The 22159-nt window shown below is 38.2% G+C and overlaps 3 protein-coding genes across 3 annotated transcripts; all 3 read left to right on the top strand.

The window, feature by feature from the left end:
• Window positions 3539–5348, top strand: LOC104760174 (YDG domain-containing protein At5g47150-like). Its single transcript, XM_010483055.2, has 3 exons — window positions 3539–3670; window positions 3893–3992; window positions 4355–5348. Exons 2-3 carry the CDS (start codon window positions 3964–3966, stop codon window positions 5244–5246), a joined length of 921 nt encoding a protein of 306 aa, XP_010481357.1. The 5' UTR covers window positions 3539–3670; window positions 3893–3963; the 3' UTR covers window positions 5247–5348.
• LOC104760173 (YDG domain-containing protein At5g47160-like) lies at window positions 10065–12326 on the top strand. The gene is made up of 2 exons (XM_010483051.2): window positions 10065–10174; window positions 10867–12326. The coding sequence occupies exon 2, from the start codon at window positions 10871–10873 to the stop codon at window positions 12323–12325; it is 1455 nt and encodes a 484-aa protein (XP_010481353.1). The 5' UTR covers window positions 10065–10174; window positions 10867–10870; the 3' UTR covers window position 12326.
• Window positions 12515–12994, top strand: LOC109130430 (YDG domain-containing protein At5g47160-like). The gene has a single exon (XM_019239938.1). It carries the CDS (start codon window positions 12515–12517, stop codon window positions 12992–12994), a length of 480 nt encoding a protein of 159 aa, XP_019095483.1.

Genomic DNA, 22159 nt, shown 5'->3' with positions numbered 1-22159 from the left:
TATTTGTGATCAAATTACTATGTGTCGACGCATGATGGCAAAACAAAAACATGCTGCAAATCTCAACTCGGCAAAAAGGATTGTTTATTACGAGAAAGAGCTAAACAGAGCGATGGAAAGCACAAATAGATTTATGAGGAGACATATACCGAGATTACATGACGAATTGAGCAAAGCTTACAAAGATGAGGAGTATTAACAAATGGATGCACTATGGGGATCAGAACACAGGCTTTTTCCACGCCTCCACAAAAAATAGATATGCAAGGAACTACATATCTTCTATCAAAGATGAAGACCAAAGAGTATACACGGATGTAAAAAGTATTGGAGACCAAGCACAAAAATATTTTACAAAAACCTATACCTCCAGTCGAATCCTTGTATCCCCAATAAACTTTGGAGACTTCCCTGCAACAGTCACTACAACCATTAATGAGGACTTAATAAGAGAGTTCACTGACACAGAAATCTATGATGCAGTATCACACATTGGCGATGATAGAGCCCCTGGACCAGACGGTCTCACTGCAAGATTTTACAAACAATATTGGGACATTATAGGACGTGATGTGATCAAAGAGGTTCATGATTTTTTCGACACATCATACATGAAGTCGGGCATCAATCACACCAATATCTGTCTAATACCAAAAACAACACAAGCAGAAACTTTTGCAGAATATAGGCCTATTGCATTGTGTAATGTATTATACAAGATAATCTCTAAATGTCTAGTAAATAGACTGAAAAAACACCTTGACAACATTGTTTCTGATACTCAAGCTGCTTTCATATCAGGTCAATTAGTAACAGACAATGTCATGATAGCTCATGAGGTCATGCACTCTCTGAAATCACGAAAGAGAGTGTCTAAATATTACATGGCCATCAAAACAGATGTCACAAAAGCTTATGACAGAGTTGAATGGTAATTCTTGGAGACAACAATGAAACTATTTGGTTTCTCAGCAAAATGGATTCAGTGGATTATGGCATCTGTCCGCTCTGTAAGCTACTCTATTTTAATCAATGGAGCTCCGCATGGTGTGGTTGTCCCTGAGCGTGGTATAAGACAAGGCGATCCTTTATCACCATACCTTTTCATTCTTTGTGCGGATATAATGAGCCATTTAGTCAAAACAAGGGTAGCGGATGGTGATATTAGAGGCGTAAGGATAGGAAATGGTGTACCCCCCATTACACATTTACAGTTTGCTGATGATTCCTTATACTTTTGCTAAGCAAACTCCCGAAACTGCAAAGCAATCAAAGAAGCTTTCCAAGTCTATGAGTATTACTCTGGCCAAAAGATTAACACATCTAAATCCTTGATAACTTTCGGCTCAAGAGTTCCTGGACAGCTACAAAACCGGTTAAGGAACATCTTGGAAATACCAAACCATGGGGGAGGAGGTAAATACCTCAGATTACCAGAACAATTTGACAACAAGAAGAGCGAGATGTTCCAATATCTCATCGAACGAGTTAAAAACAGAACATCATCTTGGAGAGGAAGACATTTATCACCGGCTGGTAAAGAGATACTTGTCAAATCTGTGGCTTTAGCAATACATGTATACTCAATGTCATGTTTTAAACTACCAGTAGGGGTACTAACAGAAATTGAAACCATACTTCAAAAATTCTGGTGGGAAAAGAGTAACCACGAACGAGGAATTCCATGGATAGCTTGGAAACGTCTAAAACATCCAAAATCAGAAGGTGGTTTGGGATTTAAAGACTTAGCCAACTTCAATGACGCTTTGCTTGCAAAACAAGCTTGGCGTCTCATCCAACATCCAAACTCTCTGTTTGCGCGAATTTTCAAAAGCAGATACTATAAATACGATTGTATTCTGGATGCAAAACAGAGAGCTAACCAATCGTATGGATGGGCATCGATACTCGAAGGGCTAAAGTTGATAAAACTAGGACATAGGTATATTGTGGGCAATGGTAAAAATATCCGTGTGAACAAAGATAACTTTACAGATTCACATCCACCAAAACCAATTTTCTGTTCCAATTCAAATACCATTCTACATATCTCCGACCTTATCTCTACTCATGGCGAACTTCGACAATGGGATACTGACAAGATTACAGAGCACATAGCACAGATCGACCAAGATCACTTATACAAGACATACCTCCCGCAATCAAACCTCCAAGACAGAATCATTTGGCATTATAACAAAAATGGTGAATACACAGTCCGTTCAGGATACTGGCTAACAATGCACAATCCTGATCAACCAAACAATCTTCCACCTAACCCCCATGGATCACCTGACTTAAAGAGAAAGATATGGAAGCTGAATATTCTGCCAAAATTAAAACACTTCCTCTGGCGTGTACTATCAAAGTCTTTACCTACACTTACACTACTAGGATCCCGAGGAATGAACCTTGATCCAATCTGCCCCCGTTGTTTTCAAGAAGATGAAACCATAGAACATATCCTATTCCTTTGTCCATATGCTGAATCAATTTGGCAAATTTCAGACGTTCCACTTTCTCTGCTATACAATACTTATTCGAATGCGGAAGGATTCATTGAAGCTATTTTCAATCACTATTATGCTAACAGAAGTTCAATTAATATGCCTCTGCTTCCTTTTTGGTTATTATGGCACATTTGGAAAAGCCGAAATTCATTTATATTTGAAGGAAAAGAGGATAACCCAAATAATATTCTCCTCCGTGCTCAGTCAAACCTACGAGAATGGAATTATGTTCACAACAACAATCATCACAGACCTATTCACGAACATATGCAGAGAAGAACAACATGGTCTAAGCCTGCAGAGCCTTTCATAAAATGCAATTACGACGCAACTTTTGACCATAACACAAATCAAACAAAATGTGGATGGATCATACGCGATCATAATTGCGTCTCTCAAGGATGGGGGGCTTCAGTCCTAGGCTATGCAACGTCACCTTTACAAGCAGAAGCAAAGGGTCTACTAGCAGCAATACAACAAAGCTGGATCAGGGGATTAACTAATGTTATGTTTGAAGGCGATAATGAGATACTAACCAAAGCTCTAAATGATCAAATTGTTGATATATCGATAGACAATATAATTCAAGACATAAAAATTTGGTCATCCAAATTCAGGAATATAAAATTTGTTTTTGCTCCTAGGGATTGCAACAACTCTGCTCACTGTTTAGCAAAATATGGTTGTAATTTAAGTGTTTTCTATTCAGCATGTTTCTCGCCACTTGGCTTTCAGATCAGTTGTATAACGATTATTATCATTCATTTAATATAATTCATTTTTGCTCGAAAAAAAAGCAGCAGCAGTGTATTACTATTGGCATGCATTATATATATATATTTTACTAATTAAAAAGTTTTCATAACTTTAGAGAAAAAAAAAACTCACATTAATAAGTTTTGGATTATTGTCTAAAAATGATCCCATGAAATTAATGGCATTGGCCCATCTATAACCATAATAAGAGATAAACTCTGTATTCAAACATTTCCATTTCTATATAAAAACTGAAAACTCTCTTAGTCAAATAAAACTCAACACAAAGAAAAAAAGAAGTCTTTCTCTAAAATCTTCGTTTCGCCGGAGCCGGAGAGAAGAGATGAGATGATGAGGTGTAGTAACTAACTACACTGCTCGATTCGTCGGAAACCTGAGACGAGGTACAACATTTCCTTCTCTCTCTATCTCTCTCTGGTGGGTTGTTGTTTCGGTCTGAGTTCGTCGCTCTCGATTTCAACCAAACGTTTTTGTTTGTTCCCTGAGAAAAAATGAAATCTTTATGCGCTTTTGGAAACTCCATGCTCTGATTTTGCTTTGATTTTAGGTGAAAAATCTCATCTTTTGGGTTTCTGAGAACAATCTTATGGTAATTTTGATTTCAGGTGAAAAATCTCATCTTTTGGGTTTTTGGGTTTCGTCTTTGGGGGTTTCTGAAAATCGCATCTTGAAGCTCATGGAGAGAGAGAGATCATCACCAGCGAGGTTAGTGTTTTTTTCTTTTCTTCAACACTCTCAATACTGATCTCTTGACCACACATGAAGATCGTTTGGTAATATCTAACTCAGTGACTACACTTCTCTGTATGATACCATCTCTGTTTGATAGATCCGTCAAAATCGAGTCTTGGATTCAATCTCTGTGTTATAAAGTTTTTAACTTTTGTATGAAAAACTTGAAATCTAGGAAAAGTTTACGCATTTCGTTTTATGGTTGTGTGCTTGATATATAGTTTTAGACTTCTTAGGAGATCGTAGATCTGTATGATGATTTGATTACTCCAAATCTCCAAATTTTTTATTTTTGTGTGATGATTTGCACTTTGTGATTGTTTTGTTTTCTACAGGAATATGTCTAGTAGTTTTCAGAAGCGATCTGTTGTCTTCGCCATTAGAGATTTCCCATCCGGCTGTGGAACTCACATTGATCCCTGCAAGATTGATGATGATGATGATGTTTTTGACAATCATCCGAGGGTTGCAGCTCCAACTTGTGTCAAATCAAAACAACAACAAGCTGGTCATCATGTTGCAGCTTCTAGTTCATCTCACAGACGAGAGATGGAGACTAGAAGATCATCTGATGATTCTGATCCTACTCCTCGTGAGAGAGTGCTTGAGGTATTGAGCCTCTTCAGAAAAGTATTCAAAGAGTTGGATCAACACAAAAAGGCGAGGAGCGGTGGTGATCAGTTGGATGCAACAAGCAGGATCGACATCAAGACGCTCAATGTCTTGGAGAATATGGGGAAGCAAGTGAACAGTGAAAAGAGGATCGGATCGGTTCCAGGAATCAACGGGGGGGATGAGTTTCAGTACAAAACCGAACTCCGTGTCGTCGGGCTTCACTCCAAGACCATGCATGGGATCGACTATTTGAAAAGAGGAGATCTTAGGCTCGCCACAAGCATCGTAGCATCAGAAGGGTACGGCTACAAGGATACGTTCAACTCTGGTGTGATGTTTTACACAGGTGAAGGAGGTAACGTAATGAGCAAGGAAAAGAAGACTGAAGATCAGAAACTGATCAAAGGGAACTTGGCGTTGGCTAACAGTATGAGGCATCAAACTGAAGTTAGAGTGATCCGTGGAGAAGAGAGGTGGGATCGTAAAGGGAAGCGATACGTGTACGATGGTTTGTATTTGGTTGAACAGTATCGCGAAGAGAGAGAGGCTAGAGGTAAGCTTGTCTATAAGTTCAAGCTTTGTAGGATTCCTGGTCAACCTCCATTGACTTGATTTAGACTTTNTTTTTTTTTTTTTTTTTTGATAATCAACTTGATTTAGACTTGACTTGATATATTTGTATCGTCAGATCAAATGAAATAATATTGAAGAAAAGGAGTTGGCAAAATGGAAATTTACTTTTCTTAACAGACAACTTATACCCGTTTTGGAAGTTTTTTACTTAATTACAAGAAAAAGTCATACATACATGATACATTCCTTTCCCCATATATATATATATATATATATATGCTGATATATACCATATAAATAAATGGAACTAAAAAATATATATATATATATATATAATAATTTCCTTATCGATTGAGTAAACTTCCAAATATGAATACAAAAGCATGATTTGCCTGGAGAATAAATTATATACTTTATTCGAGTTAAATATGTAAAATAGTTTCTTTAGTTAATGGAAAAACAATATCCTTTACAAAAAGAAAAGGGAAAAGCCTAGGAAAAGGTAAATTGATAATAACTACGAATATTTAGTGTTATATATCGAGATTTGTTTTCCCCACTATAAAAAGAGGTTTTGCATGAACTCTATAAATCATTCACCTCACAAAATATTGAGAAAGCAGTAAATTGAGCACAGAGAATTCGAAATCTCGTGTTCTTCTTTACGATATCAAATTTAGTTTGGCTGGAGTTTAATCCTCAAAAGGTTTGAGATATATACGTACGGTTAGAGTTGCTTAGTTGCTTCTTTTTAACAGGAGGTTGTTGTATCTTTGGAGCTAAATCAATCGTAACAGGTTGATAGATATTTTCTTCTAACGAGTCGGGTAAGTTGCTTTTGTTTTTTCATTCTCATCTCAATACCAAAACACAGTCGGTTTATCGACCTCTGTGATAGGGTAGTGTGTTTAAATGGTTAAAACTATAGGGGTGAAAGTTATTATTCCGGATCGGAGGTCCGATTCGGAATATGTTTTGATTCGTTCTGAAAATTTGGACATTCTTGGATCCGAAGAGATTTTTTTTTTTTTTTTTTTAACGTTTATAACATAACATATATTTGATCTAAACGATATTCAATTCCATGCAACATATGCGATTATAGTGAACACTTCCTGCAAACAACAATTCAACGATGCAGCTCTCCCTTTAACATTCGGATCCAAGACAAACGGTTTTGTTTGCAATATTCTAGAACTTTCGCTAGGCTTTGCATCATTAACCTCTTAGACTTGTACCAAATATTTAGATCTTTTCGTTATATTAAACCTATATTATGTTAATAGTTTTACAAAATTAGATTGAGATTTGTATTAAAATTTTGATCAAAACATTATAAAGGATCAAATATCTGACCATAGATCCAGATAATTATATTTGGGATCCAAATGGATATGGATTTGGATCATGATAGTTAAAAGTTCAGTTCTACTTAGCCGTGGGCATTCGGGTACTCGGGTCAGATTCGGGTAGGAACCAATCGGGTTCTGGGGTTTGGGTTTTATGGATAGAGGAGTTTAGGATCCAATATGGTAAACCGAAAATTAAATATCAGTTTCGGTCTTACTGGATTCGGATCGGTTTGAGTCTTACTAGGTTTGGGTGATCCCATGAAGTTATTGATTTTCATGGGATCAAGTATTTTGTACAAGATTACTTGAAATTTAATCCAATTACCTGACTTTTACTTTTTTACCCAAAAATTTTAATGTTAAATATTAAAATATTTTTTTAAAAAAAATTGGTTATTTTTTTTAAAATATAGCTAAACATTTCAATATAATTTTGGTTATTTTGAGTATTTTGATTATTTTGATCTAGGAAAAACTAATATTTTTGAATTTTAAGTTGTAACTTTGAATAACTATTTTATATAAAAAAAATTATAACTAGTATTTTCTATATATTTTATGCCGGTATGTAGGGTACACATTCGGTTCTCAGTTTTGGTTCTTCGGGCTAGGAGATTAGGACCTAATAGAATATTCTACCGGTTCCGGGTTTGGATCGGGTCTATATTTTCGAGTCGGTTGTGGTTCAGGTTTTTGGATCCGGTTTTTTTGCCCAGGCATAGTTCTACTCTAGTTAACCGTGTAATACCCCTTCCCGGGGCTTAAACTTTTCGCGAGATGGCCAAAAGACTGTCTATCAAAGGAAATTCGATCAACACAAAGGGGAATTACTTTTTGGGGCTGATCAAGAGTATTCTTTGACGAATATAAAGGTTTTGGTCGAAGAAAAATTAAAGACGAATAGAGAGATCGGATTTTGGTACGGTGGTGAAGTTTCTGGCCGATGGCCGGACGCGATAGCCAGCATACCATACCGTCCGCGTACGTTAGCTGCTAGGAAAGCAGCTGCATCACCGAATGGATAAGGATAATGGAGAACAAATGGATAAACTCAAAAGCATTGGAATATGATTGTGGATAAGCTCGGCCAAGCCCATCCACCATCTGTCGCCTCTCAGAGGGAGATTAGTGTCCGCTCATATTTCGCGCTTCGGTGATGCCTATCTGCCACCTCATGCTTCCACCACCGACCTACCACCCCTATATAACCCCTAGCTTCATTTGTTTCTCTTCACACCAAAAGCAAACCAAAACCGTTCCGAGTAGGTAAGTGTCCGAAGGTACGTGAGCGAGAGTCTAGGAGTCTTAGTCGCAAGGCTAAGGTAAGTTTGCGAGGTGCATGGGGTAGCACGCGATATGTTTTTATTTATGTAATTAGTTAGTTAATTATTTATTAATTAGGTTAGAGTGAGGTTAGGATTTTAGACTTAGAATAATAGAGGGTATTATCCTTGGGTTGTTTGCTTGCATTGTGTGATTGCTTGCATTATGGTTTGCTTGTGTGATTGTTTGATATAGCATCACAATAGTATAACCGTAATGCTGGACGATTACTATAGTATAACCGTAATGATGGTCTGCTTGTGTGATTGTTTGATATAGTATCACAATAGTCGCATTGCCATTATGCTATTTGATTACTATATTATTGCTTGTTTGCATGTTAGTTACTATTGTTTAGATATCTAGCATTATGCGAATCATGAGGATCCCACCCGTCTGCTATGCGTTTCGTGTAACTCCGTAACATTATGGCATATGAAGGTTTGGAGCGGGTCATGTTCGACCGAACGGTACATCAAGGAATGTGGATCTCTTTTAGACTTTGTATCTAGGAGTATAGGGCATTCTCTTGGGGGATCATGTATTTGTTAGCGGCCCAACTTAGGAGATAAGTATTGCATGTTTAATTCTTTTGCTTGAGGCTTCTAAGCAGCATGGTGTCGCTTCCGCTATCTTATTATACTATTTTCTAAAGATTCTACTAGTTTTTTATTAAACCTAGCCGCCACTTTACTTCTACTTTGCTGCCGCTTCACAAGCCGCCACACATCTATCTACCACCATTTCTACAAGCCGTTGTTGTCGTTGTTTTCCATTAAAGCCACAAGCCGCCACTATACATCTTCTACTTTGCGGCTGCTTAACAAGCTGCCGCTTTTTTATCTTCTACACATAATAAACTTATTTTTTTTTTATGTTTGAAAATTTATTGTCAAAGTTGGTATTCAGAATTCTAGATCACCAACTTGCGTGAGGGTATTAGGATATATTAGAATATTCTTAGAATATTGACATGTGATATGGTTCTATCACATAAAGAAATCTCATCATGTATAAATGAGCACCTTAGGTTAATGAATAAATTAAGAACGAGTTTAGGATATATAATTTAGTCATTTTGTATATAAAACAAGCAATAAGAAAGAGTATTTTTGCAAAAATATATATTTAAAAATGTTATTTTTGTAAATGTCTCTTTTCTTTATTCCAATATTCCATTTTCTGGTCTCCATTATTCTATTTTATTATAGTACAAAAACATTTAATAGTTTAAGTAGAACAAAAATATATAGTAAAAGAAAATTTGAAATTCCATAGAGTTATGAGTTTTTGTAACCAATACTAGTAATAAAGTAGATGAGAAACAAAAATTAAATGCTGTAGAGAGAACTTAAAACACCACCACTCATCTATACTAGTATTTTTGCAGCAGTTTTTGCTCAAAAATATTTTTTAGAAAATTTTTACATTTAATACCATTTAATGCTTATATTCATATCCAAACAAGGTTAATTAATTATCTCTATTATCCTTATAACCAAACAAAATTAAAATATTTTAAATATTCATATATATAATATTCTATAATTAATATAGATATTTAGAATATTTATTCTATATTAAAAAATTATTCTCCCATCATCTTTTTTTTTATTTTAAAATTTAAATATAGTAAATCGTCATATAACGCATAAAGTTAATAAAAATGTATATTTTTCCTGCATATATTGTGATTTGAATTTTTTTAAACGAACATATATTACTTAATTAATATAAAAAGTGTGTGTTCAATCTACATATATAGTAAATTATAGAATTTTAAGAAGTTTATAATTTATAACTGATAAATCTAAACTTAATAAAAAATTTAAAACTTATGAATATTAATACCACGAATTGTATACTAAATCACAAAAATTAATAAAATATTACATTAACAAAATTAGTATTAAAATAATATGTTGACAAAAAACAAAAAAAAACTTTCCCGTGGTGTACTGCGGGTGATAATCTAGTTTGGTATATAACGTAAACATTAAAAAATTTCTAATCATGACGAGTAATTAGTTGCTTATAATTCGCTTTAAAACTTATAACTGAAAACTAATGACGTTGTTACTTGTTAGTGAGTGACTTTAGTGGCTCCGTTAAAAAGAAAAAAAAAGAGATTTAAAATCCAAAACACATGATTAGTTGAAACCGCCTCTCTTAAGTACTACTGTTTAGTCACTTCGTCTCTCTCATTTTCCGAGACTCAGAGATTATCATCTAGAAGAATCCAGAATCAGTTGTTGTTACTCGTCTTCGTCGTCTTCATCGCGAGATTCTCTGGTTCGGTGAATCTTTCTTGTTTTCTTGCTTTTTTCTGTCCTAATTGTGTTTGACGCTCTATAATTTTGCTTTATTTGTTCTTAAACCTTGTTTCTTCTACTCGCATGGTGGTCTTTGGTTTCAATTTCACATTNTTTTTTTTTTTTTTTTTTTTTTTTCCTGTAAAATTCGATGCAAGTTTTCGAACCCTTTAGGCGTTCCTTGTTCTGCCATTTTCTTCAATGTTTGTTTTCTTAGGTGTAAATTTAATCGAACTTAGGGTTTGTGATTAGGGCTGGAAAAAATCGAGTTTTATAAAGATCAAGGTTCGTAATTTTTTTACAGTTTTGATGATTTTTACACTTGATATCGGTTCGAATTTCAAAAAAGTTTCACTTTCCGTCATCTTCGTATTTACCCTTTGTCTTGTTGTTAGAGATCACACAATACTTATTGTGTTCACACTACTTGCCTCTTTGTATATTCTACTTTAGAATATACGATTCTTGTTGTTACCCATGTCGTTTTCTTGGAATTTTATGCTTGATTCCGAGTTAAAAACTTCATCTTTCTCTTGAAATCCTTATGTGTGGGAGAAAGATTTTGATGGTTCTTCTTTGGTTGTTTCTATTTAAGGTGTCTTTAGAGTTTGTGGAATCACATAGTGCTTTAGTTGTTTACCAAAAACAGTTGATTTTGTGCACATATTGTAGGACGATGATGATGATGATGATGCAAAGGACCTCCCCTGCTTTAAAGCGACAAAAGGTCGCTGCTGTTAGAGATTTTCCTCCTTTCACTGCTAAAGATGAGTTTGGTGGTGCTCATGTCGCACTCATACGTGAGACCAAAGAGGAGGATTTCGATGGATATGGAGACGATACCAAATGTGTTGCTCATCACAGGACCTCCCCTTCTTTTAAGCGACAAAAGGTCTCTGCTGTTAGAGATTTTCCACACTTTACTGTTAAGAATGAGACGAGTGAGATGGCAAGTCATGATGTTGCTGTCGAAAGTGAGACAAAAGAGGATCTGAAGAATGGTTATGAAGATAGCAAATGTGTTGGCGGTGTTGCTCGTCACGATTACCATAGGCCTAAGGAAGTCGAATCGTTTGATTCGATTATGAAGAAGGCTGGCTTCAATGGTAATGTTGGCAATGGGAAATTTCCTCCAGCTAAGAGGAAGGTTCCTTTACTTTCTCAAAGTAAAGTGAAACCTCTAAGCGAAGAGGAAGGTATTAGGCTAATGGCTTCCCATGTTAACTTTCAGAAGTTATCCAAAGGTAGACACTCACCAGTGAATAAGACGTTGAGTAATGCAACTGCTTCAAGATTAAGAGCCAATGCTGTGCAGAAACATAGACACTCACCACTGGCTAAGAAGAATTTGAGTAATGCAGCTGTGTTAAGACCAATGACCAATGCTCATAAACCAACTCAACACAGAGATGAAAGACGGTCAAATAAACTTGGATTCATCCCCCGGGCTATACAACAAAACCGGATTACCAAAGATCTTAGCCCACGCGAGAAAGTTCTCAAGGTGTTGCGTATTTTCAAACTTGTGCATGATGAGTTTGATCGTGACAAGGTACCACGACGAGGTGAATCGAAGACTGCAGCGAGTAGGGCACATCTCAGGACTCGGAAGGTTCTCATGGAAAGGGGGATGCAACTGAACGAGAAAAAAATGATTGGACCAGTCCCTGGAATCGAGGTTGGAGATGAGTATCAATTCAAGGCAGAGCTCAACATAATAGGTCTTCACTTTAACATGAGGGGTGGGATTGATTACATGGAGGAAGGGAACATGAAACTAGCTACGAGCATAGTCTCATCGGAAGGTAGTGGTTACACCGATAGTTGTGGTTCTGATGTGATGTTTTACTGTGGTGAAGGAGGTCACAAGGGTGTTAAAGTAATCAAAGATCAGAAGCTTGTTGCGGGAAACTTGGCTTTAGCTAATAGCATGGAGAGAAAGACTCAAGTGCGAGTGATACGTGGCAAAGAGAGATCGGACCATAGAGGAAAGGATTTTGTGTATGATGGTCTATACATGGTTGACAAGTACTGGACAGAGAAAGGACCTCACGGCAACATCATGTACAAGTTTAAGCTTAGTAGAATAGCTGGTCAACCTTCTTGTGACTTTTTCAAACGATTAGTGTGAAGATTACTTATGTCGTAGGNCCCACGCGAGAAAGTTCTCAAGGTGTTGCGTATTTTCAAACTTGTGCATGATGAGTTTGATCGTGACAAGGTACCACGACGAGGTGAATCGAAGACTGCAGCGAGTAGGGCACATCTCAGGACTCGGAAGGTTCTCATGGAAAGGGGGATGCAACTGAACGAGAAAAAAATGATTGGACCAGTCCCTGGAATCGAGGTTGGAGATGAGTATCAATTCAAGGCAGAGCTCAACATAATAGGTCTTCACTTTAACATGAGGGGTGGGATTGATTACATGGAGGAAGGGAACATGAAACTAGCTACGAGCATAGTCTCATCGGAAGGTAGTGGTTACACCGATAGTTGTGGTTCTGATGTGATGTTTTACTGTGGTGAAGGAGGTCACAAGGGTGTTAAAGTAATCAAAGATCAGAAGCTTGTTGCGGGAAACTTGGCTTTAGCTAATAGCATGGAGAGAAAGACTCAAGTGCGAGTGATACGTGGCAAAGAGAGATCGGACCATAGAGGAAAGGATTTTGTGTATGATGGTCTATACATGGTTGACAAGTACTGGACAGAGAAAGGACCTCACGGCAACATCATGTACAAGTTTAAGCTTAGTAGAATAGCTGGTCAACCTTCTTGTGACTTTTTCAAACGATTAGTGTGAAGATTACTTATGTCGTAGGAGGTCAGGGACCTGTAATATCAGACCGTAGTGTGGTTTGGGAATTTTCTTTTCTTTCTTTTTGCAGTAGGTTCAGGATCTTGTATTGTACAAATACAGTGATGCTTCTGATGTTTTACATAATGAATGATAGTTCTCTGTTTCTGAATTTCATAATTATATTGACGGTACATAGAACTTTAACTGATACAACAAAGCCGCCAAAAAACGAAAACACAAGAAACTGAAATGAAGCTCCGTAAACCAACACCACACACAATTAACCTGAAATGAAGCTCCCTAAACCAACACACACCAATACCACACAGAATTATCGAAACTGAACTGAAGCTCCGTAAACCAACACACACACACACAATTAATTTAAGGAGGAAAGGTAACACTTATCTTCAGTGAGTAAGGATGTACTGTATATGTGAAAATTGGCCAAGTGAAAATATAAAATAGATTTAATAATTCGTTTAAAGTAAACAAACTTTAAATTTCCAAGAAATACGTTTAGTAAATAATTTTTAAAATTTGCAACTTAATAAGTAATGATTTTGTTAATTAGGGTATCTACCAAGCCTTCTTAAACAAGTTTAAACCAATATTAGTGGGGTTTCTTACTCTAATATATATAATCTAACAAGTTCAATACACTGTATTTGCTAGTTTTCATACATTTCTGTTCGTTTTTTTGTGCATAAAAACAAATATTTCGCTACTTTTTTATTTGGTTTCTAAAACTGAGCTAGGCATGTTTTCGATTTTTCTGAAACTCAAGTATACTCTTTGTTCTTGGAATTTCTTGTTTTGTAGTTGAATTTTTTCATCGAAAACCTGGATCTTAATTAGGGAATTGATATGGACTTTTGCAGTATGTTGAAGATCTAACCTAGGTTGTTGTCTTTTTTTTTTTTTTTTTTACAATCTCCCATGATTTAACTCGCACCAACGGTTCGAATTTCAAAATTTGTAACTCTCCGTAACCTTTCGTATTTACCCCTTGTGTTATTGTTACAGTTCGTTCACACTTGTGCCGTATCTATACACTTTTATACGATTTGATTTTTGTGATTCTCATGTCATTTTCTTGAAATTTCTAAGCTTAAATATATTAAACTGACTAAAAACTTCATCAATGTTCTTTGGATCTTTCTTGATTAATGTGTGCATGGGAACAAAGAAGTATATCCTTTTTTTATTTTTATTTTTTTTATGAGTGTCTCTTGAGTTTGGAAATCAAAAAATACTTAGCGATTACTAGACAGTTGATATGTTGTGTGCAGGATGATGATTCAAACGATCCCCCCCTTCTGTCATAAGTTACACAAAAGAGGATTCGAATGGTTATAGAGATAGCGAATGTGTTGATGTTGCTCGTCACGTACGATTACCATATGCCTAAGGATGTCCATTATGAAGAAGGCTGGCTTCAATGTAGCAGGTAATGGTAATATTGGCTATGGGAAATTTCATCAACCCTTTATTTTCTGAAAGTAAAGTGAAACCTCTAAGCTCTGAGGAAGGTATTAGGCTGATGGCATCCCAAAGCAAAAGAAGACCTTCTTTGGGCAACTTTCAGAGGTATCTATTGGTAGCCAGAGCTGTGGCGAAACATAGACACTCACCACTAGCTAAGAAGAAGTTGAGTAATGCAGCTGCGGTGATACTAGGAGCAAATGCTTATAAACCATTGCGAGTGAGACTTGGCAAAGAGAGAGCGGACCATAGAAGCTTATATAGTAGAGTAGCTGGTCAACATTCTCTTGACTTTTCAAAGGGTTTAGTGTGAGATGAATCTTTGTTTTTTTTGGGAAGATAATACTTGCAACTTACGTGAGGTACTTTTAATATCAAACCAACTTAGGTGAGGTAGCTACTTGTAATATTAAACCAATTTTATGTGAGAAACTTGTAATATGATATGGTGCTTCTAATGCCTACGTATCCTTTTGTGTTTCTGAATTTCATAAATGTTACTTTTGGTTTTTAACAAATTCTTGAATGATTTCTTAATTCTTAAATTAGATTTTGAGACAATATATATTATTTTGAAGTTACAATAAAACTTTAACTGATGATTGATATAAAGCCGCCAAAACACGAGCGAGATACATCTCGGAACACACGAAACTGAACCGAAACTCCGTAAACACACACGATTAATTTAACTAAACCAAAACTCTAATATCTAAACCAACTCTTACACTTTGAGATACAATGCTACGAGTGAATTTACTTTGAGCGCACAAAACGCACAGCTTCATTGGTGTTTGAAACAATAGTCAACAGCGGAGAAGGTGAACAGTATCCCCTCGCGACTGCCGTTGCCGTTCTCGGCGGCGGCACTCCTCTCCAATGCCCAAGAAGAAACGTTCTCCCGTTAAACCCCCGGCCAAACTTCCGCCTCAACCCCCAAAGGTTTTGAAACCCTCAACAGCGGAGACCACCCCTCATCCCGTCGGCCCAAATGTCAGCGTATCAGAACCCCCTAATCCTAAGCCGCCGGTCACTGCTCTAACTCCTCAGGCTCCCTCTGGATCCAAGATTTCCTCTGCTCCGTCAGTCACAACCCCAGATCTCCTGCCTCCGCACTCGGATCCGCTCCTCTTAGACACTGTATCCAAACCCCAGTCCATTAACTCGGCTTCTCCTTCTCCTGAAGACCAAGTTCAGTCAAAAGCTAAACCTTGTGGGTTGACCTTCTCAAGGACCCTTCTGGCTCTATGTCGAGGAAAGGGGAGGCTTTCACCCTTGAATCAGGCGAACTATGTGTCAAAATCCCTAATGAAGTAATAACTAGGAACAATAAGAGATGGGAGCCATTTATTATTGGTCAATTTCACGGAAACCTTCCCCCAAGAGGTACGCTCCATGCTATTTTCAATGGCATCTGGAGCAATCGTCATCGCGACATTACAATCTCAAGATTGGGTCCTCGTACAGTGTTAATTTGTGTTCCCAACTCCACTACACGGCAGAGAATACTAAATCAAGGTATGTGGCTCATTGAAGGACAAACTATGTTTGTTGCAGCCTGGGAACCAGGTCTGAATCCTGAACTGCCGGAGCTAACTGAATTTCCAGTATGGCTAGAATTCAAAGGAGTCCCGCCACATTTCTTCTCTGAGGAAGGTTTTGAGCACATCGCTGGAATGCTAGGTCAGCCAATCCGATGTCATCAATCAACAATAGACATGACAAACCTCGAGGTTGGAAAGGTTCTCACAGTAGTCAATCCGTCATCCCCACTACCAGAGGCTGTCAACGTCCAATTCTCATCTGGACAAATCCATCGTGTCGCAGTCTCTTGCCCTTGGCTCCCCCCAATCTGCAAACACTGTCACGAAATGGGGCACAGTGTAAGACGCTGCCCAACTGCCCCCATCACATGCTCTTCCAGTAACTCAACTGGTCATACTCTCGAGGCTTGTCCAAAGCTGAGGAAGAGCAAAGCCTCTGCCCCTATAGTGGAGGAGCAGGCAGATGCTAAGAAAGACAGTAGAGACAAACTTAAGACCAAATGGGTGGCGAAGCAATCCTCACCTGAGTCAGAATCCTCAGAAGACATAAGCCGAACTAAGAGGGCCAAGATAAAGAAGAAGATGGTTCACTCCTCTCCATTGTTTCAGGTGGAGATTGGCTCTCCTTCCAGAACAGAAACAGCAGGCCCGTCCAGTAAAAAGAGGAACCCGCAAAAGAAACATCAGAAGAAGAGTCCCACATCCTCATCAGCATAGGCCTCTTTCTCCGAATCTCCCCCATCGAGCTCAGACAGCGAGACAGAAAGAAGTGAAGAAGATGAAACACCTTACACTAAGGTGCTTTCTAAAAAAGAAAGGAGGAACCTCAGGAACTCCACGGGGAGGAGTTCCAAAACTAAATCACATTAATGATGATAGACAGCTTTTGTTGGAACGTTAGGGGTATAAACAATTCTGTAAAGCGTAGGAGCCTAAGGAAGTGGCTCAGGCATAATAAGCCTGCTTTTGGTAGTATAATAGAGACCCGAGTTAAGCTTCGAAAGTCTCAGAAGTATGTTCAATCAGTTTTTCCAGACTGGAATTTTGAAGGGAACTATGAATTTGCGGAATTGGGAAGGATATGGGTTGTTTGGGAAGGATATGGGTTGTTTGGGACCAGAGGGTTAATTTGTCTATCCATTCTAAATCAGGCCAAATGATTACTTGTATAGTGCGTATGCCAAACTCCTCTAAAGAGGTGGTGTTCTCCTATATCTACGCTGATAATTGCAAGTATGGGAGACAAAAATTGTGGGACGAGATCGAGGAGCTAGCAAAGGACCCCATCATCAGCTCTAAACCCTGGGTTGCTATGGGTGACTTTAACCAAACCCTGAATCCTAACGAGAGTTCTATTGGCATTACAAGGGTTTCTAAAGGAATGCAGGAGTTCAGGAGTTGTTTACTAAATGCAGGGTTGTTTGACCTGATGTCTAGAGGAAACACTTTAACATGGTGGAATAAACGTGAGACCAATCCGATAGTGAAGAAATTGGACCGTATATTGGTTAACGCTACTTGGCAGATGGAATTTCCTTTATCATTTGCTTATTTCGGAGATCCTGAGATGTCCGACCAATGCCCAAGTTGCCTAAGGTTAGGAGTCCCTAACAAATAAAAAAAGCCCTTTATGGTTTCTCACTTTCTCTTCCAGCATAAAGATTTCATTCCTCGGGTCTCTGAGTTTTGGAACAGCACCATAATTGAAGGTACCACAATGTTCTGTCTCTCCAAAAAGCTCAAGCTTTTAAAACGGGTCATAAAAGAACTCAACAAGAAGCACTATTCTGATCTTGAGAACCGGGTTAAGGAGGCTGAAGCTGCTTTTGCTTATTCTCAAGCTAGGTTTCTCACAAATCCCTCTCCCCAGCTGGCAAGGTTAGAGAAACAAGCTCAACAGAAGTGGTTCGAGTTGGCTTTGGCTGAAGAGAAGTTCCTCTTACAAAGATCACGAGTGAAGTGGCTGGAAAGTGGTGACTGTAACTCCTCCTATTTCCCCAGGATGATAAACAGTAGGAAGGGCATTAACCAAATTCACTATATTATAGCTGACTTAGGCCAGATAATTGAAGAGGGTTCAGAGATTCAGAATCACTGTGTCAGCTTCTTCAAAGGGATGCTAGGTTCGGATTCCAGCTCTATCTCGGCTGAAGAAGAGGAGCTTATCCGTTCTTTTGCGAAGTACAAATGCGACCAAGCAGCAAAAGAAATCCTCCAAGCAACTATCTCCGATGCTGATATCAAAAGAGAAGCTTTCTCTCTTCCCCGAAACAAATCACTAGGGCCCGACGGATATACGGGTGAGTTCTTTCGAGCGACTTGGGATATAATTGGAGCAGATCTCACGTCGGCAGTTAAGGAATTCTTCTCCTCCGGCAAAATTCTGAAACAATGGAATGCCACTACTATCACTCTCATCCCTAAAAAGCTAGGAGCAGATAAGATAGGCGAGTTCAGACCAATCTCTTGCTGTAATGCGGTCTACAAAATCGCATCCAAGATACTAGCTCGTAGGCTACAGATTCTCCTGCCAGATATGATCAACAACTCGCAATCTGCCTTTATCAGAGGTCGTCTTCTAGTAGAGAATGTTCTATTAGCAACGGAGCTAGTTCAAGGATCAAATAGCGCATCAGTCACTCCTAGAGGAATGCTTAAGGTGGACCTGAGGAAAGCATTTGATACTGTTAGTTGGGATTTCATCCGCATACTACTTGAGGCAGCAGACTTTCCTCCATCCTTCTACAACTGGATCAAAAACTGCTTAACAACAACATCCTTCTCTGTAAAGGTTAATGGTGATCTATGTGGCTACTTCCAAGGCAAACGTGGACTAAGACAAGGAGACCCTCTCTCACCTCCATTGTTTGTAATGGCAATGGAGGTCTTCTCCAACCTCATCAAAGCCAAATTCGAACAAGGCTGTATTGGCTATCATCCTTTGGGCAGGAATCCTCTAATTACCCATCTTGCCTTTGCTGACGACATTATGCTCTTCTTTGATGGGACACCTTCCTCCCTTCAGGCTATAACAGAGGCTTTGGACTCATTTCATCGTCTATCTGGTTTGGCAATGAACAAAGACAAAACAGAGCTTTTTCATGCAAGTCTTTGTCAAGACATCTCGGACTCCCTTTCGGAAATGGGATTCAAGGCATGCGAGTATCCTATTAGATATCTTGGTCTTCCTCTTCTCCCCAGGATACTCAAGAAATCTGATTATTCACCACTCACCGATAAGATCTCAGCAAGGTTAAATAGTTGGACTGTAAAAACTCTATCTTTCTCAGGCAGATTACAGCTGATTTCCTCTTTCATCTATGGGTTAGTTAACTTCTGGATTACGGCATTCTCCCTGCCAAAAGGATGTATCAAAGCAATAGAGAAGCTCTGTAATGGTTTCCTCTGGTCAGGTGACATCTCACAACGTACTCACGCCAAAGTCTCTTGGGACATGGTCTGCTTACCGAAATTAGAGGGAGGTCTCAGGTTAAGGAACCTGCTTATGTGGAATAAGGTCCCAAATCTGAAACTTATCTGGTCTCTCTTTACAAGCAGTGGTTCTTTGTGGGTAGCCTGAATGAAGGAACATCACCTAAAAAGAGGAAATTATTGGTCTATGACAGAGCATAACAATTCAAGCTGGATTTGGTGCTCTCTACTTAAATTGAAACCCCTTGTCAAGTCTCTACTCCGCTGCAAGATAGGTGATGGCCTTACAGCCCGCTTCTGGTTTGATATCTGGTCTCCTGTTGGAGTTCTCATCGATTATCTGGGCAACACGGGCCCTCTCCAGCTAGGTGTTCCAATTGATGCGGTAGTAGCAGACGCTTGCACAAACCAAGGTTGGAGGTTACCTTCAAGCAAAATCAGGAATCCCTCTGTTGCAACCTTGTGTAATGTGCTACTCAGCATTACTACGCCAAACATTTCCAGAGGCCAAGACACTTACTATTGGGTGGTTGGAAATGAATCGCTGCCTGCTTTCTCAACGAAGAAAACCTGGAATCACCTTAGACCCTCCGAAGACAAGAAACATTGGGCCAAAGCTGTTTGGTTCAAAAACTCGGTGCCCAAGCATGCATTCAACTTCTGGATTGCTAACATGCACCGCCTCCCTGTTAGAGCAAGGTTGTTATCATGGGGAATGAACATTCCCTCACATTGCCTCTTCTGCAACTCTCAGGTAGAAACTCGAGATCACCTTCTCCTTCACTGTCCTTTCTCTGAAGAAGTTTGGCTCAACATCATGTCTCGGCTTAGCCACCATCCCTGCATCTTTGTCAACTGGTCCACTCTGATCTCGTGGTTAATGTCCAAATCCCCAAATCTCTCGTCCTCCCTAAAGGGTATAGCAGTTCAGGCAACTATTTATATGTTGTGGAGGGAAAGGAACATAACGCTCCACGATGGCATATCACTATCGCCCTCTGCAATTTGCGCCCAAATTGATCACAGTGTTAGAGACACCCTCTTTGCTCGCCTGTATCGGAAAGGATGCGGCCGTCTACTTTCTCAATGGTTCGCCAATGGTTATTAAATCAGTTAACATTTTAGTTCCTATGGCTTTTTAATTTTTTATTGGTCATAGCTGCTCCGTTTTATACCCCTAAAGTCTTGTACTTAACAATGTTCCATCTAGTTATATAATTCACATTTTATCAAAAAAAAAAACGCACAGCTTCTCATAGTTCCGTTCAACGAGTGAATTTACTTTGAGCGCACAAAACGCACAGCTTCTCATAGTTCCGTTCAATCGAATCAAGAGAGAGAGAGATAAGGTGTTGTAAAAACCTAGTCTTTCACATTGTTAAGCTGCTCTAATCTAGGTTCGTACTTTCACAATCTCCATGATTTTACACACAGTAACGGTTCAAAGTTACAAATTTCCATCTCCATCATTTAACATTTTCGTCTTTGTAACGTTGTGGGTCCAAATATGTAGGTAAGCCCAGTTTGTTTAAAGGAAAAAAAAAGGCTCAGTTTTTTTAAAAAAATCTTTGCCAGCCCCTTAAGACCCCTTAGTGAAAATCAATAATTGTTTAACAAAGCCTTTAGTTAAAAGAAAAACTTAAACCCGTTAAAAAAGGAAAAGCCTAATCTATTAGTATCCTTATAAATAGATAGATAACCCCTTAATTTTATAACTTTAGTCACAAGTTAAAAACTATAAAGAAAGAGCTGTATCCAAAACCCTACCACCCACGCCCGAGCTCTAGCCACCGCCGTCAATCTGTTGTCTCTGCCATAAGGAGATAAAAAGGCAATCAGAGTTAGAGAGAAAGGATATCCTAACCCTAAATCGTAAGGTAAGCCTATTTGAAACCGTTAATTCCTTAAAACCATATATCTTAGCTTAATCTCTCTGTAAAACTTAAGATCTACAAAGGATGATTGAGTGTGTGGAAGTTAATATTGGATCGGGTGATGGAAGGAGGAAAGATCCCCCTCTTGTTGTTGCTAACCCTAGAATGTCTGTCACACCAATGTTGAGGTAGGATAGTAGACCCTTGCATATGCTTCTAATTATGCTGTTATAGGAACACTAAGGTCGAGTTAGATAGCTAGATTGACAGATGCTACTTAATACATGTTTGACAATGATTGCAAGGAACTATGCATGCTAGATTTTGTGATTTGTTAAATTGCTAGATTATGTGGTGTAAGTGGTTTATCTATATTTCATTGCGAGTTATGTTCATTGGGACTAGACGAATGTTTAGGTTCATGTGAGTAGATATGATCATCCTTACTGAATAAACATGTTTACTCATGCATCCCAAAAGTCTAGACAAGCTTCCATTGTGGTAAGCATTTAAAAATATCAGAGACAATTCATGCTTATCTGTTGGAGTAGAAGGGTAGAGTGTTACAGTTGTTCCCTTGTGTTATTGTAAGATTTCAATATTTATTGTGTTTGCGTTGTTACACATGTAACTTTCTTGAAATTATTGTTAGATTTCAATATTCATATGATTCTTGTTACACCATGTAATTTTCTTGGAATTATATATGTTTAAACATGAGTTAAAAACTTCATATTTTCTTGATTTCTTATGATTTCTTATGGTTTATTTATAAGGGTTTCATCTTTCTTTACCAAACAATTGATTTTATGCACATTGTAGGATGCTGATGA

This window comes from Camelina sativa, chromosome 18, assembly GCF_000633955.1.
Source record: "Camelina sativa cultivar DH55 chromosome 18, Cs, whole genome shotgun sequence".
Taxonomy (NCBI): Eukaryota; Viridiplantae; Streptophyta; class Magnoliopsida; order Brassicales; family Brassicaceae; genus Camelina; species Camelina sativa.
This window is presented reverse-complemented; position numbering and strand designations above follow the sequence as displayed.